This window comes from Phoca vitulina, unplaced genomic scaffold (assembly GCF_004348235.1).
Source record: "Phoca vitulina isolate PV1807 unplaced genomic scaffold, GSC_HSeal_1.0 scaffold8, whole genome shotgun sequence".
Classification (NCBI taxonomy): Eukaryota; Metazoa; Chordata; class Mammalia; order Carnivora; family Phocidae; genus Phoca; species Phoca vitulina.
The window spans coordinates 57,597,808-57,615,020 of NW_022589711.1; the positions used below are offsets into that span (position 1 = coordinate 57,597,808).

General features: G+C 43.2%; 1 protein-coding gene across 2 annotated transcripts in view; it reads left to right on the top strand.

Moving 5' to 3' along the window:
* The first annotated feature begins 4,732 nt into the window (after positions 1-4,732).
* The window catches only part of IGF2BP2 (insulin like growth factor 2 mRNA binding protein 2), a 155,470-nt gene continuing 142,989 nt past the window's right edge, over positions 4,733-17,213 (top strand). For both annotated transcript variants that reach the window (XM_032406974.1, XM_032406975.1), the window contains exons 1-2: positions 4,733-4,984; positions 6,575-6,635. In XM_032406974.1, coding sequence (XP_032262865.1) covers positions 4,807-4,984; positions 6,575-6,635 — 239 coding nt within the window. In that variant the 5' untranslated portion in view covers positions 4,733-4,806. The remainder of the gene's footprint in view (positions 4,985-6,574; positions 6,636-17,213) is intronic.

Consider the following 17,213-nt stretch of genomic DNA (forward strand, 5'->3'; position numbering starts at 1 on the left):
TTTATGTTCCTGTGCCTTTGCATTTGTTACTCCTTCTGCCTAGCATGCATTTCCTCTCACTCCTTCTCCTATCCTAGCATATCCCTGCTTATCTTTCAAAACTCATTTCCTGTATCAGCTCTTCCATGATGATCCCCGCCCTGACCCTAGCTGAACGAGATGGTCTTTCCTCTATGCTCCCAAAGTCTGTTATGGAACCTCTTATGCCATACTACAGTGTGTTTATACATCTGCCTCCCCTACTGATCATAAACTCTTTGAGAGCAGGATAATGTTTATCCATTTCTGTATCCTCAGTGCCTAACATTGTGTAGTGCCATGAATAAATGAATGGATTCAACGAGGGGAGAAAAGTGAACATTTCCTCCTGCTACATGTCAAGCACCAAGCAAGACAGGTACCATCTCCTACATCTTCATTTAATCCATAGAGCAAATCTCAGGTAGTAATTGCTTATGCAACAAATATTACCTGAGCTTCTATTACATACAAGGTTTGGTACTTGGCCAAAGAATGAAAAAAAACAAAATCTCATTTCTCCTGAAATTTACCACAGAAAAGACTTTTCTCATATAATTTTGAAAAATTGACATTTAATTCACATACCAAAAATTCACCTGTTTAAAATGCACACTTTAACAGTTTTTAGGATATTCACAAGGTCATGCAACAGTCAGCACTGGACAAGATACTTTTTATCTGTATGAATGAAGTGCTGTATGTATCCTGGGGTCAAGTCAGAGGAGGAGGCAGTTTACCAGGGGAACACTTTCCAGGGAAAGGAGCAGTATGTGCAAAGTAGTAGAGTTCTGAGAGCCTAGTATTTGGAAAAATATGAAAAATACAGAGGAGCTGGAGTTTATATTGAGGTAGTAGGTTATACTATTTTACAAATGAGGAATCTGAAGGTCAAAGAGGTGAATTAACTCAACCAAGGTCAGACAATTTTTCTTCTGCTAACTGAAAAAGTATCTGAAGGTTACCCTACCACCAAATCATCCCCTTGAGTAAGCACGCACTGACACCACCAAACACTGAATTGGCTCCAACTACAGTTTCTCCCCCAGCCTTCTAGCAAATAGGCCTCATTTTCCCTCCCAACTCCTTGTATTACCTAGCACCACTGGCCATACAGACCACCATCATTAGTTGAGCAAAAACATTTTCACCATGGTTTTATAGATTCAAACAGTTAAGGCAACCACAGTGATGCTATCAGAAGGTACTCTGTCCCTGGACAAAAATATTTTGGTCATGAAAGTCCAAGGGGCACCTGGCTGGCTTGGTTGGGAGAGCACGTGACTCTTGATCTTGGAGTTGTAAGTTCGAGCCCCATATTGAGTGTAGAGATTACTAAGAAATAAAGAAAGAGAGAAAGAAAGAAAGTCCAAATCGAAGCCCTAACACTTCATAGGTTCTTTGTTTAGCTAGAATATGTTTGCCAGTCATGTTTCAAGCTCTGTATGACCAGAAAGAAAGTCTACTTTCCTGGGCCTCAGTTTTCCTACCTGCAAAGTGACATTAAGAAATCTTGTCCCAGCTACGCTACTGCGATCCTCACTGAGAAACCATGAGGATCTGTATTGCCTTCAATGTTCTTGAGGAAACGGTTAATATGCCTAAAAGTAATATGCCTAATACAAAAATGTCTCCAAATTTCTGACCTCAGTTAAACGTTCATAAAATCTTGGCTTAGTAGGTTTAAATTCAGCCCAGATCCATTTCCATTTCAACTCTCTGGGAGCGGACGAGTTAGGGGAACTCAGGAGGAAACAGGCAGAAAATAAAGTTTTGTCAGGGAGGGGCAAGGACCTCTGGATTTCTGGTTTGGCATTTGAGGCTGTCCCCTTCTCTCTCATGTGAAAGAGCAACTCTGCATTCTAAGATAAGGAACTGTCTGTGCTACAAATCAGAGGTATGGTGGAAACGTGTCCACCACCACACTATGTAAACCCTTCTGCAGCACCATGGTTTACAAACTGCTGGCAGGACAGAAGACACAACTGCAGCAAAGAGCAGTTATTTCTCAGAAAAAAAATTTGAAAGTGACCAGGTGAGACATGGCAAAAGAGTTCACCAGAAGCCACCTTGGCTAAGAATCTTTAGATGCTTGTTGCCCACTAGAGAATCCATGCTAAAATGTTTGTGGTTTTGCAGTAGGACCAAGGAATTGATATGTCTGAAAATATCACACAACAAAAAATAGCTTTACTAACCTTTCAGAGAAGAATGAGACCAAGCACCCCTGCCACTCTCATTTCTCTTTTACACGGTGCAAATCTGAATTATTGGAAATAAAATGAGCAAATGCTGTCCTATAATACAAAGGTGACTATACTGATTAGGGGTATTTGTTTAAACAATCTGAATATCATTACCCCTGGGTCTGCTGAGGTTTATATACACACAGTAGTTTTCATTTGTGATTCTCCAGTACATTTTGATAGGGAAGCATCCATACCTAGTTTATCTATTAGTTTGGGAAATAATGGCAAAGTCCATTCCCAACTCCAGGAACAGTGCAATCCAATCCTTTTTTAGAGAGAGGAAATATGTGAATATTTGAGACCACAGCCAGAATTCAAATAACTGCAATATGTAGGTATACATTATTTTTCCTCTGGACAACTAATTAATTTAAGGAGATCTCCCTCTCCAAAAGAAAGTATTTAGAAGCTCATTAGTTTCTAAGAAAAGCATTATGTGTGTGACCACTGTGTCTTAACACACTACTCAGTTCTCCTTCATAGAGACTTCACAACAGCCCTGCAAGGGTTAGTTGTTTTATCCTTTTTTTTTTTTTTTTTTAAACTGAAGAAACTTAGGCTCACAGATGCAGGAACATTCTAAGCCACACAGCTGGGGACAGAAAGGAGGAAGGCCTGAGTCCTAAGCCTATAGGCTTTCCACCTGCCAGTGCGTCCCAAACAAGAATCACCTGCGAGTACGTAAGGAAAATACAAAATCCAGGCTCACAGATTCAGTCTGCAAAGGGGCCTGGAAACATGCTTTTTTTTTTTTTTTTTTTTTTAAACAAGCCGCTCTCCCTCCACCCTCTTTGTCAACAGGAACGCTTAGGAAAGACAGTCCTTCACGACCCAGCCAGGCGATCTGAACCTGTTCCATCTTCACCGAGACCCCCAACGTCCTCAAGAACTCTTACTCCTCTGATCAAACCATCACCTCCACTAAGGCCCCCAGAAGTCCAGATCTTGGAATCTTCTTCTGCCCCTTCTTCACCTCTGAATCCTGCCAATTTTTTTTTTTTTTCTTCCCTGTATAATTTCATTTCCTGGCTGGGACCAGGCTCTAACCACCAGACTTCCAGCCGGGCCCCGGAACTCCCAACAGCCTCCAGCCCTTCTGGCTCCTTCCCTAGCCCCTCGGCTCGGGCTGCTATCATCCCAACCCTGCCTCTTCCGTCGGTCACGTTGTTTCCTCCGCTTGGAAGGACCTCTTTCCTCCCCGGGCCCTTCCCAATGCTCGGGGAACTCCTACACAGCCCGAGCGCCTCCGCTTCCAGCCACCCTCGCCTCCCACCACCCCGGCTCTGGGACCAAACCCGGCCTCGCAGCCCAGCAGTGAGCGTCCGTCCTCCCGGCCGCAGCCCCTGCCCCCTCCCCGCTGGCCTCCCCACCCGCCACCTGGCTTCGCAGCGGCCGCTCGGGAAGCCCTCGGCACTTCCCAGAATAGAGAGCAGCTGCCAACGTCAGGCTGCCGCCCGCCGCGGGGTTCCGGGCGCACGGGGTGCGGGCGGAGGGGACTGGACTTCACTCTGGCCTTCCGTCTCCCCCAAACGGGCCGGGAAACTGAGGCCCAAGGCCGGCGGCAACTTCCCCAGGGTACACAGTCCGCGAGGGCCCGACCAGTCCCGGGCCCCAGGCGTCCCGACTCCCGTCCGCGAGCCCTCGACCACACGCGCCGCCCGGTCGCCCCGGAGAGCCGGACGGGGAGCGGGTCTCTGAGGGAGCGCTCCGCCCGGGACCGCGCAGAGCGCCAGACGCGGCCAACTCGCCGCGAAAGTTGCCCAGCCTGCCCTCGCCTCTCACCTCCGAGGCACACCTTCCCGCGGGCCCTAGCAGCCGCACTCTCACATCCGGTCCACCTTACGCACACCCCTCTCCACGCTCTCCCACGGCCCCTCTCCCTCCCACGCCTGCGGCTCGCGGCCGCTCCCCCGCGCCCCCTCGCGCACTCCCACCCGCGCCCGGGGCGCGCCTTCCCCGCCCCGCCGCACGCCTGGCCTCCGCGCCGCGCCCGCCCGGGCTTCTGGCGCCCGGGAGCCGCAGCCCCGGGCCGCGACCCGCTTCCGCCCGCCCGGCGGGAGGCAGAAGCCGGGGTAGCCGTGCGGGGGGCGAGGGGCTCGGCGGCGCGGGGCGGGGAGGGGGCGCTCGCTCGCTCACTCTCGGCTGCGCACACGCCCGTACAAACTCTCACACAGACACACGCGGGGTGCGCTGCCGCCGCCCGCCGCTGCTCCTCCTCCCGCCACCGCCTTGAGAGAGAGAGAGAGAGAGAGGAGAGAGAGAGGGAGGCAGAGAGAGCGCTTTGTCCGCGCGCCGCCGCCCGGCCCGGGACTCTGCCCCGAGGAGGCAGCCGCGCCGAGTCCCCGCCTCCGCCTCTGCCCCCGGGCGGGCCGGGCCGGCCGCGGTGGGGGGAGCCAGGCTGAGGGTGGGGGTGGGTGGCGGGCGGGCGGAGGGCGGGGAGGGGGGGCGGAGGAGGAGGAGGAGAGACGAGGGCAGCGGAGGAGGCGAGGAGCGCCGGGTACCGGGCCGGGGGAGCCGCGGGCTCTCGGGGAAGAGACGGATGATGAACAAGCTTTACATCGGGAACCTGAGCCCCGCCGTCACCGCCGACGACCTCCGGCAGCTCTTCGGGGACAGGAAGCTGCCCCTGGCGGGACAGGTCCTGCTCAAGTCCGGCTACGCCTTCGTGGACTACCCCGACCAGAACTGGGCCATCCGCGCCATCGAGACCCTCTCGGGTAAGCAGTCGCCGCTGCCCCCTCCCCCCGCCTCGCCCAGCTCAGGCCGGGACGGCGCCCGGAGGGAGGCCGAGCCCTGCGGGCGGCGCCCGGCGGGGGCTCCCGCGCCCGCACGCTCACTTCCACGCACCAGACCCTCAACTCTCGCCGCCGGCCCGATCCCGGGACGGCCCGCTCCCCTCCCCCCACCGCTCCGACTCCCCCCCCCCGCCCTCCCAGCCGCAGCCCTGGGGCGACCCCCGTGCCGCTCCGAGGGTGCCCAGGGCTCACTCGCTCTCTGGGGGCACCCTTCCTCCCCCTGGCTCCCTGAGCTGCTCTCCAGAGTTTCCCCACCCCCATCCTCAGAGAGCCCCCGTCCCCTCTCTTCCCTGACCTTCCCGTCACCCCCTTTGTCAGGGGACCCCCTCCAAATCCTGCATCTCCTTCTCCCTTGACCGGACCTTACCCTTTTCCGTGCCTCGTGCCCGGGACCTCTCGCCCTCTGGCGTCCCCTGAGCCGCACTCTCCTTTCAAGCCCCCTCCCCACCTCGCCCCGCGGTCCCCCACTTTCGGCACCCCCTCGGCGCCACCCTGATGACCCCCTCCGAGGTTTCGGGGCTCCCCCAACCCCAGCCCCTGCACGACGGCACATCTCTCTCGGTCCTCTCCCGAGCCTCAGTCCCCTCTCGCTCGTCTCTCAAGCGCTCCTATTTTTCTCTGAATTTTTTGTCCGATTTTATTGAGAAGAACTCGGGGCTGGGGGCTTTCCGCCGCCTGTCCCCCCGCCTCCCGCTCGGCCAGAAGCACCTTTTTACGAGGTACCCTGTCTCAACTCGGTGGGGGCCCGGGCTGAGAACCGGGAAAGAGGCGACCGGGGGGGCCCGCGAGAGCGCTGGAGCCCAGACGGGAGACGGAGAGCGACACACACACACTCGCGCGCGCGCGCACTCACCAACTCTCCCTCTCGCACACGCACCGCTCGGAGCCGCGCTCGCCCCCGGGGCGGGAGCCTGCGCCCCCCGAACCCCGGCCCGGCGGGAGCCCCTTCCCCACTGGCGCGCGGGGTGGGGGCGGGGCGGCAGTAAGGCCAAGGTGACACCCAGGAGCCGGCCGGGACTGGGCTCTCGCAGAAGCGGCCCCGGGGTGGTGGTGGTAGGGGGGTGGGGGGCTTCAGTGCGTCTTCTCGGGGCCACCGGGTGGAGAGGGCAGGGAGGGGAGCGCAGCGGAGCCTTCGGGGCCCGGGTTAGCGGAATGGAGAGGTGGGGGCCGGGAGAGGAGCGGGGCCGCGCCAGCCCTGCAGCTTGAGTTTCAAATGAGCTCATCCTTTCAAATTGGCGCCGCTCTTTATTAAATTTGTTTTTCCGGTAATGCCACCCACAGCTATACCTGGGGTCGGATCCGGGCTCGCGCCCTTCCCACCTCGTCCCAAGACTCGGGGCGCCCACCTTGCTTCCCACTGGGAACCAAGTTTGCCCAGCTCGAGCGGGGTAGGAGACCCCTTGAGGGCGCCCGAAGGCGGAGCCCGAGCGTGGAGTTCTGTGCGTGCCCCTCCTAGACCCCCGCCGGTTTGATCTAAGGAAGGTTCTGAGTGCTTTAATTTCTGTTTTAAAGGTAAAGTGGAATTGCATGGGAAAATCATGGAAGTTGATTACTCAGTCTCTAAAAAGCTCAGGTAAATATATTTTGCTTAGTTACTTTGTGATAGGGCTTACGTATAAATACAGAAATACACTCAGTTTTTTAAAGTGTGCTTTTATAGTTTTTAAAAAAGGCTTTTGTTTGTTTTGTTAAGTGGAGATAACATAGTTTAGAAAGTTACATTTTTTTACTTTCATTATATAAGGTGTTTACTGTACTTGGAAAATATCTGGTGCCTTATTGGGGGTGAGGGGTGGCGAACCCTAGCTGTGTGAAGTTCGCTGGGACCGTTAAACTTGTTTATCAAAACTTGCCTCCCACCCCCCACTCCCACCCCTACCCCCAGCACAGTGGCAACAAATGCTTGTCAAGACTTCCTGTGAGATGTTAAGAGTAAATATTTACTTTGTCAGCTAAATTGCTGAACTAAACTTCGCGATTAATTAGTTTTCTTTTTTAGATAGCTTAACGTTGAATAATAAAATAATTCAGTAAGGGGTCAATATTTTGCATAGCACTCTAAAGAAATAAGTTGTTTGGATTGGGTGGCAGTTAAAAAGCCAGACTTTTTTAGTCACTGAGACTACTGACTATTGCTTCTGAGCGTTTTGTTGTTGTTGTTGCTTTTAAGGTATGTTTGAGGCTAAATAAGTATCTTTGTGAAATCTGTAGTTATATTTAAGTGCACTGTTGTTAATGAAGGAGTAAAGAGTTTTGTGGAAGTTGGATTTCTCCACAGTGATTTGCCTACGTGAGAAGTATCTATGAGGAGAGAATGAGGGAGAACATCTTTGTTTAAAGTTTATTGTGGACTTTAAATTGGGGCCCTTTATTACTCATTCTACATTTTTTTTTTCTCCCATGTGTCCTAACTTAGTTTATATCCCATTCACATACATTTCTTCACCATTAGTCATTAAGTAGCTGGATTGAAAACTCTAAGTGAAGTCTTTGATCTACCACCTTTACAATTTGTGATACTCAACATTGTAACCGCTTACTTGATTTTTACCAGAATTGAACAGATTTTAAAACAAACGTACTAATTTTATAAATACTTAGATGTTTTGTTAAAGAGGTTTTAAAAATTGTGGGCGCATTTTCAGATACTTTTATTTTAACTAAGTGACAGAGTATCTTTTGTTTGCAAATGATTCTGTGACGTGTCACAAAGGTAATGCCTTTTTAAAAAGGCAAAAGTTAGTTATGATTTGCAGTTTCATGTGTAATACTAAGCTAGTTCTTCTCTCTAGGAACAGATGTAGTGTGTAACTGGTTTTTCAGTTAAGTATTTTAATTTATATACTTTTCTATAAAGTTTTTTTTTGCCTGAGAAATCCAAGTTGAAACTTTCTGATATATTAAGTACTTATTGTAAGTTTAAATTACTCATCCTACAACACTTGAAAATTTGATGACTATATTGAGCAAAACTTGAAAGAACCACCTAAAACATTTGATGGGCTATTATTCTATAAATGCCTAATTCTATTGGCTGTCTAGCTGTTTTGAGTCCTTTTTGGGGTTATAATTAATAAAAATCACTAGAATTTTAACTTTGTTTAGTTGGTGTCTCATTTCATGTTGCAAAGTACATTATTTCATGTTGCAATGTAAGGGAAATACTAATTTATCTAAAGTTATTAACCTCTCCTAAGACTTCTCAAAAATAAACTTCTTCTAAACTTTTTCTTTCGAAATGAAGAGGTTATTTGCTGTTAGCCAGAGTGTCATTTAAGTAATTTTGTTGTGTTTATGTGAGAGTTCAGAATTAAAAGCATGTCCCCAATTTTTAGTATTAATTAAATAAAGAGCAAACTAGGACTTATACAGCCCTATTAGTACATGATTTCTTTGAACATGTGGGCGATATGAAATACCTAGGAGGTAGATTAAAATGCGCTGTGTATGATTCACTACACTGAAGACGTCTGACATACCAAATGTATGCATAAGCTGCTGCTGTAGAGGGTTGCATCATTTCTGATTGGATGGTTTTACTCTTTTTTTCCCTTTCCTTTATTGGTTTAAAATGCAGGAATTAGTTGCTTGTACTGCAGGCTAAGGGAGAGATGGCTAATGACTGGCGTTGTGTACTGAGCTCAGACCCCTGGGATGAAGCAGCTGTATGTTCTCATGTACAGGGCACTACCACGGTGCTGGCTTTCAAAAAGCAGGGTACTGTGACATTTGAAACCAAAGCTTTTATGTTATATGGTGACTATTTTGGTGTTCCTTTGTTGCATTTCCATGAAATTTAACAAGTTAGAAGTAAATTTGTCAGCGTTAAGTCAGTTCTATATGTGGTTTTTGTGTTAGTTGAAGTGAAAATGTGAAGAAAACAATTCATCCTCATTGCTTGCTTACTTAAAAAATCATTTAACAATTGAGTGTTCATTTTCTTTATATTGTTCTGATTTCTTTCTGTTTTCAAGAATCAGTTTTAGTATCTACATTCCAAATAGATTTTTTTAAGCTAATGGTACTTTGGGAGGAGATGTTTTTATCTTAAGTCATGAAATTATTGGCATGCCATTTGCTTACCAATTGGGTCTTTTGTTATATATCATTCTAGCATCATTTTACATGTGCTATTATAGTAGACAGACTAGATAACCATTATTTTCTCAGGGTCATCAGCAGCAGAAAACTCTTTTTCCTTTTTGCCATATGTGTTTCATTCTTACTAGATACAAAGTATTGTAATGCAAACCATAGACAAACCATCTATTTTTCTTACTTTCTAAGTTGATTTCAGGCTTTGTTGAATAAAAATCTTTGGATTGTTTTTCTCTATTCATATTTGTTGGTAGTATATATAAATCAAAGATTCCTTAAAGAGGAAGAACTTGGTAGTGACTTTAAAATTCTGCTAAAAGTTGTGGAAACTTCCTTGACAGAAATTTCATTTTTGATGTTGAGGAGAGTTTAGTTTAAAAATATATACATATATCTGCATATGTATCTACTCGCACGCACACATCACATAAATTGTTTTGAGCTAAGACATACGCTAACCTGAATGTGCTTTGTAACTAAAGTTGAATGATTCTGTGAGAAACAAAACTTTGAAAAATGCAATTTCTGCCCACTGCTAGGAAGTAACCAAGTGGTGCTAGACATGCTTTCACTGAGATGGTGTGAATACTATGAGGTAGTGTAGGAAAAAGCTATGAATTTGTCTTTCATGAGTTAAAAATCAGTAATTGTGTTCTCTCCAATGCAAATGAATTCGGTCTCCTATAGGAATGTTAAAGAAAACAGTATCTCAATTGTATTTTGCTTGTATGTACTACATTGTGTATAGTTGAATTAAATACCAAAAAGGAAAAAAAAAAATCACCCAACCTCAAGCCCTCCCTGCAACAAAGGCTTTTGCTACATCAATTTTTAATTTTGTAGCAACAGAAAAGACTTTTTTATGTTAAAATCATATGATAGCCTTCTATTTAAAGAATTTGTTGAATTAAAAATTAATTCCTGAATTTAATTAGATAGATTCCATGTGTGGATATAACATATATTAATATAAAACACATGTCAAACTGTAAGGTAACTTATGATTTGACTTTGAGTTGGACATTTAGTTTCCCATTTTTAAAACAAAAATTTTTTCATATGGTTCTTTCTAGGCAATGCCATAAAGAATTACACATTTTTGTGACCTTTAAGAGATAATAGAAGCAACAAAGAAAAATATTAGTTGATAATTCAGGTGATAATGTAGGTTTAAAGTTCTAGCTTACAAATATTACAAGACTGGTCATTTGGTGTTTTTATGTTATTTAGCTAAATATTAAAAAACATTGAAAGCTACAAATCAAAATACTTTTTATGTGCTGCTTGATTTACCAATTTGTCAAATTCATCTCAGTTTTAAATTTGTATTGTAGCAATTTATAAAAGTATTAAATGGCTGCATCTGACCATTAATTTTAAAAGGAGGTTTGGTGATGTTTAATACATTTGTCAAATGGTGTTTTTTAAAATGTTTCCGTGTAATTATGGCTGGATATAAGATGACCAGTAAGGGATGGTCTCAGAGTTTTGTTTTTTACTATTTTAACCTGAGATTACATAAACATGAGAGAAGATTAGTAGTATTTGTACAATACCTTTTACACATGGTAAAATAATGTATTTTCTTTAAGAAGAATTTTTTAAAGGACATTAGATGATTTAGAACTAATTGCATGTCAAATTTTACATCTAACTATTTTGAGTAGATTTTTTTTTTTTAATGGAAGTTGCTCCAGTTTTTCAGCTGGGGGGATGTAAATGAGGTTGAAAGTGCATAAAAGGATAGTAATTGGGCACACTTACTAAAAGTCAAAACAATGAAAATCAGATTTCTACAGGAACTTTTTACGCATATCTGATACTTCTCAACTTTCTAAATATTTGCTGTCTATTGCTGAATCACTCTTCCAAGTCTTCTAATGAAATTCTCAAAAGTAGATGAGCAATTGGTCAGAGTTGTGAGAGGATATTATTTGAGCTAAGTGTGTCATCTCTGTGATTCAGTGGGGTGTGTGCACATGGGTGTCTGTGTGCATGTGTGCTTTGTGGGGGACAGTACTTTCAGATGGTATCAAGAGGGAAGTGGAGGAAATCTTTAATTGAGCAACATTTGCTCTGGAGTTTAGAATCTGACAAGGCAAATGAAAATTGCTGGATGTTTGAACCTTGTGACAAAGGGAATCAGTATTTGCTTTGAGTGATACATAACTCTTGTAGGTGGTTAACCTTTTGGAAGCCAGGGCTCCAGCACCTGTGGGGGCTTCTGCACCGAGTGTGCTGCTAGGAGGACGATATAATGCACAGTGTACTCTCCTTCCTCTTGCTTGGATATCCTCTCTCACTATTAGAGTTAGCTCAGTGATTCTGTGAAGGCTCTGATGATGTATAAGCCATTTTTATAAATGTTAGAAAATTCAAAATTTGAATATGCATTTTCATTTAGAAATTCTATACTGTGGAAGACAGTATATTATTTTGTACAACAGAAGTACTCTGACAGAATCAATTTCATTAGAAGCATAAATATTGAACTGGTTTCTTTGGAGACTCTTAAAAAAAGTTTCAAAATATACTTTTAAAAATTCCACTTACATGCCACCAAAGTGTCTTCACGTTCTTTTTGGTGTTGAAGAAGAGAGTGGCGTGGCTTGGCTAAGCCAGTTTTTTAAACCAGTTTTCTAAAACTTTTAGTCAAAAGCATTATCTCTCAAAAGTTATGATTAACTTCTTAATTTGAAGGATGACATAGTTCTGTTTAACAAAACATGCCCAAGTAATTTATTAGTCAAGGTTTATCCTTTTTACACTGAAATTCAAGTCCAGTCAGTTTGGGTAGTCATTCAGAACACTATCGTTGAAGAAAACGTAATAGCAAATAAACAACGAACACCTACCGGTAAAGATAACAGTTTTTCCTCCCATTTATCATCATTAAAATATTTTTAAAAATCTTTTACTTTATAATTTGACTTCATGCTTACAAACTTATAATTTTCATTTGGTGGCATGGACTGTATGGGTTCTATTTTCGGCAGCAAAATTGCAGAGTGCTCAGAGCATTATTTTTAAGGTTTTTCTTTTCCTGTTTTGATCATGTACTTTGGTCTTTCCATAAAATAGAGAAGAAAAATTATTTTCCTTTATAGAAAAATTCAGATTCTGTTGCTTTGGCTTCCAAAGACAAGGGAGGATATGATAATTGTTTCTTTAATTTGGTTTAGAGTTTGATGGCATATTGAGGTAAAGATTAAGTAGACCAGAGAAAATGGATGCTTTTGCACTAATAGCAGGCAATCAAATCTGAAAGCTAACCCAGTGTCCATCATTGAATAGATATATGTCTCCTTCCAAGCCTCTCTTTCTCACTATGTAATAGGCTTGCATTTTTGAGATACATTTTGTTCATTTATTCCCAGATTTCCTTGTTATTTATCTATTCTGTACTTTATTCTTAAAATGTGAATATTACTTAGAATTTTCCCATTCTGTTTACTATCAAGAATATTTCATAAAATAGCTGTTTTAATGAGTCCCATAAATGAAAATTAAGCGTTCGAATGCATATTTTAGACTTTCTGATACTTACCTGTATCATAAGAAATGTTGTACCTAATGACCAGGAAAATATGTATGGGACCATTTCAGCTTTTCTCATTATGATATAATTAATATGTGCCAGTGTGTGAGAATTTGTCTTAGGGGGAAGCTTGGATTTTTAATTTTTGTTTTGAATGTGATCAGAAAGGTTGTTTCATGATTCCATGTGTTGATGTGTAAATAATGCTAGTAGTATTCTCTCGGGGAGATATATGTATTTTTATGTGCCTGCATCGTATATTCATATAGTACTGATGTCTCAGCCTCTTCAACACATTATTTCATTTACTCCAAATAATAATTATGTGAAGAAGATAGGACAAGTAATTTCCTCCCCTTTTTTCTGATGAGGAAACTTAGTTTCAGAGAGATTTAATAATTTGCCCAAGGCCACATGGCTATTAAATAAAGCTGTGGCTAGAGCCCAGGTCTTCTGATCCTCAGTCCAGCATGCTGAGACTTTTTTTTTCTATTTTTTAAATTAAAGAAGTCAGTCAAAAGTGTTGTAAGGCTCAAAGGGTGCCTTTCAAGAGTGATGGAAGTATATGAAAATAGATTTGTTTGTGAATGATCCTTTGCAGTCTTATTCTTACATCAATCTGAGTGATCTGTGCTTTGTTACAGTTTTTTTAGAAGCAGAAATAATTAGAAACAAACAGAGACAATTTAAACATTACCAGCAGCATTACCTCCTCCTCACACCATGCTCGCCCATAGACAGAAGTGGGGTTGGAGTTTGTTGCTTTTTTCAGTGGTTGCATTCCTTGTGCTATGAAATAGAACACTGCCAAGAAAGACGTATCTCTCGACATCTTGCACCACACACATTAGGCAGTGAGCTGTAGCTCTGGTCAAGACTATCAGCCTTGTGGTAAAGGAAAGTCTAGCTCAAGGAATCACTTGGGTGGGTTCTTCCTGGGTTTTAACCAACCCATTGCTGGAGGTCAGGACTGTGTTTTGGTTTCTTTTCCTGGTGGCTGCCAGGTCTTTCCCTAGATTTGGTGTCTCTCTGCTTCACTTTCTGTACAGAATATGGCCTTTGGCCTCTCTTGTGGGGATGGAATGAGTATTAGTAGGATAGTATCCATGAAGTTTTCAGATTCATTAATGATACAATCACTCAAAAACATATACTAAATAACTAAGCATGTGAAGTGCAGTTCATTTTCCCTTAATTGTAAACTTTCCCTGTATTTATCCTCTTGTTTCCTTTAAGTTTTGTGTACTGTCCTATGTATATGGTGGTGGTGGAAGGGAGGAAGGCACTATCAAAAAATAATAGGTGAAAAGATTATTTCCAACTCCCCACACATTTCATTTCTTTAAGTTAGGATAGTCTGGAGTTAGGTATTGCATGTTCTGTGGAATTCTGACTCTGAAGATGGGGAAGGAAGGTAACTAATACTTAGGAAGCAGTTCCTGTGCTAGGGGGCTGCACGAGGCCTTCTGTGTATCTTATTTTATCCTCACAACAGCCGGGAGAGACCTGTACTTCATCCTTTTTACAGATAGGGTGGTCAGGCTTCAGGCTCAAAAGCAGCTCCTCCTTCCACCTGACCAAACCTGCTTCAAAGAAATAGTGGTCCTATTACCTTTGCTCTCCTCCTAATTTAAATATAGTAACAGTACCCTACCAGTAAAGCAGGAGTTGTGATAATGTTTACATAGGCTACAGAGTAACTTTGTATGTTTTTCCCAACTCAGAATAAGAGATAAAGTTTACATGTATACAACAGATATGCTGAGGAAGATAAGGGGCTGAAGTTTAGTTATTTTTAGTATAATTGAAAAACAGTGAAAAGTGTTAGTCCTAATTTGAGGACACTTTTTGAAGTAGTCCTTCCTATTGTAGAGGTGTTAGTAATTATGAAAGAGAGGTGTTTTTAAAAGTCATTGTGGCTGAAAACTAACATAATGTGTATGCAGTGTGGGGAGAGGGTCTGTATTCATGCTTTTGGCCCAGATATATTTTTTTAAACCCTGAAAAAAGACTCAGCCTTTTTTGTTTAGGACCTAGAATGTTGCACAAAGTTTGGCATGGTTTCATTTTCATCTGTATATAAAAAAAATGTGTATGGTCTAGAGAAGGAAAATATGGGATTCTCACAAATTGCTTTTCATAAAATGATTCATCTTACTAACATTAGAAAATTTTAAACCTTTCTGACACATGAAAATGTCGGTGAAAGCACAGGGAGTGGAAAGATGGGTCTTTTTGATACAATACTTAAATATTATATAGTACATTGGTGACTTTTTTAAGTAAACAAGATGTAAGATACAATTATACTATCAATGAAATGAGATTTACAAGAGTTTTGCTTCTAGAGATAGAGGTGCTTTTTTGATAAAAACATAATCTTATGAACTTTATTATGATTAAAAAATATGATTTTTCTCAGTCAAGAACCTCTAATAGAGCTTAAAATGTTATCAGAGAAGACATTTTTATTATCTTGCTACATCTTCTCTTTATGCTTTCTCTTCAAAAAGCAAAGCAAAAAATATGTAATCGAATGGTGATTCTGGGGACAGGTTAACCTCAAACCAATTCACGAAATAGAAGATATTTTGAAAAAGCTCATGTGAGGACAGGCTATAACTGTATTATGTGGAGACCTTTTACTTGAGTCCCTCCTGATCTTTGTGATTTTAACAATGCATAATGAAAAATGGATGTTTTTCTTCATTGTATGGGTAAGATTTCGGAGTAAAATATTTGTGCATCTTTGAGAGAGTCATATAGATGATTCAACAGTTTAACACTAAGAAAAATGGAGTTTAGCCTCTTCAAATAGAAGGAAGGGGGGAATGAGAGAAAGAAAGAAAGATAGACAGTTGGAGGGAGAGAGGGAAGGAAGGGGGACAGGAGACAGGCGGCCATAGCAGCATAGGTGACTGAGTGAACTATGTCAGGCAGCTCGTGCATTCTCTAATTCCGGAGCACGGGGGGAAAGACTGGTACTCACTGATAGTGCACAGAAGACAGTAAGTGACTCTAGTGGTGCCAGCAGGACTGAAAATCTCACACAATTTATTCTTTGATGTTTAAAAACTCTAGGAGTATGTGGCTGGCCTGCCCCACAAAAGGTTTTGCATTTCTTTCTATGAGGCCCTGTACTGGCCACTTCCTCCCTCCCTCCCTCCCTCCCTCCCTCCCTCTCTCTCATTCTCCTTCCCCTTTGCATTTCCGTGGGGATGGCTAGGCAGGGCTGGAAGGTGCCTGGTGTGCAGGCCTACCTCCAGTGCAGTGCCCCCTCGCTGGCTGAGTTTGTGTGCGCTTGCTCAGTGTGTTGGAATGTATGGGTTCTGTGGCATACACTTACCGGGAAAGTGCAGCAGACAGACACACAGACCCACACACAGACACACACACACACACACATACACACACGCTTGTCAGTGGTTGGGGGGGTTGTCAAACATAGCTGGCTTTTATGAAGAGTTGAAAATTTGGGAAGGAATTTCCTACTGTTGAAAGTTTAGGCTACTTTTCTCCCCGCTAGAGTGCAATTGTATTTATTCTTTGTAAAGGGAAAACATCTTCCCCCCCCCACAAATACCATTGAAGGATAGAAAAAAAATTTGTGGATGCATAATCTGGCCTTGCTCCTGGATCTTGCTGTACTCTTTCCCCCTTTCTCTTTATATGAGTAGTGATGTCTTCAAATCATGGACACTGAATTTGTAAAATAAGCTTTTGAAAACTCTGAGTTGTGTCACTGCTAATGATGATAAAATCAAGGATCTTTAGAAACCAGGTTGTAAGCTCAGTTATTTTAAAATGTAGGATTAATTTCCCTTTTGAGGAATAAAGAATAAAATACTTGCTCAACGAAGACTTCTAATTTTTTTGCCCCTTAATATTTTTTAAAATTTTACGTTCATTTATTTTTTTTATTCACAAAAGATTTGAGATAACAAAGGTGCTGTTTATTCAATTATTTGAAATAAAGAAGACAGAGATTTAGTCTTATGAAGTAGGTTAGTGAAACTGACATTTTGTTTTAAGGGCTATAAAAGACTGGGAACAGGTGGTTGGTTCTAATATAATTCTTTATACATCTTAGGAGATTTGCCAGGGAAGAGTTAGCTCTTTGGTTCATTGATTTTTGTATTAATGGTTTGCTGTGCCTGTCTGTTTCAACGATTTCAAGACAATAATTTTGATATTGAAAATTGGTGGCTTTAGTTCACAATTATGGACAAGATGTTAATACCTGCCTTAAAAATTTCCAGGCCTGGGGCACCTGGGTGGCTCAGTCGGTCAAGCGGTTAAGCGTCTGACTCTTGATTTCAGCTCAGGTCATGATCTCAGGGGTGGGTGAGATCAAGCCCCGCATCAGGCTCTATGCTCAGCGGGGAGTCGAGCCTGCTTAAGATTCTCTCCCTCTCCTTCTGCCTCTGCCCCTGCTTGTGTGCCCTCTCTATAAAATAAATAAATAAATCTTTAAAAAATATTTCCAGGGGTGCCTGGGTGGCTCAGTCGTTAAGC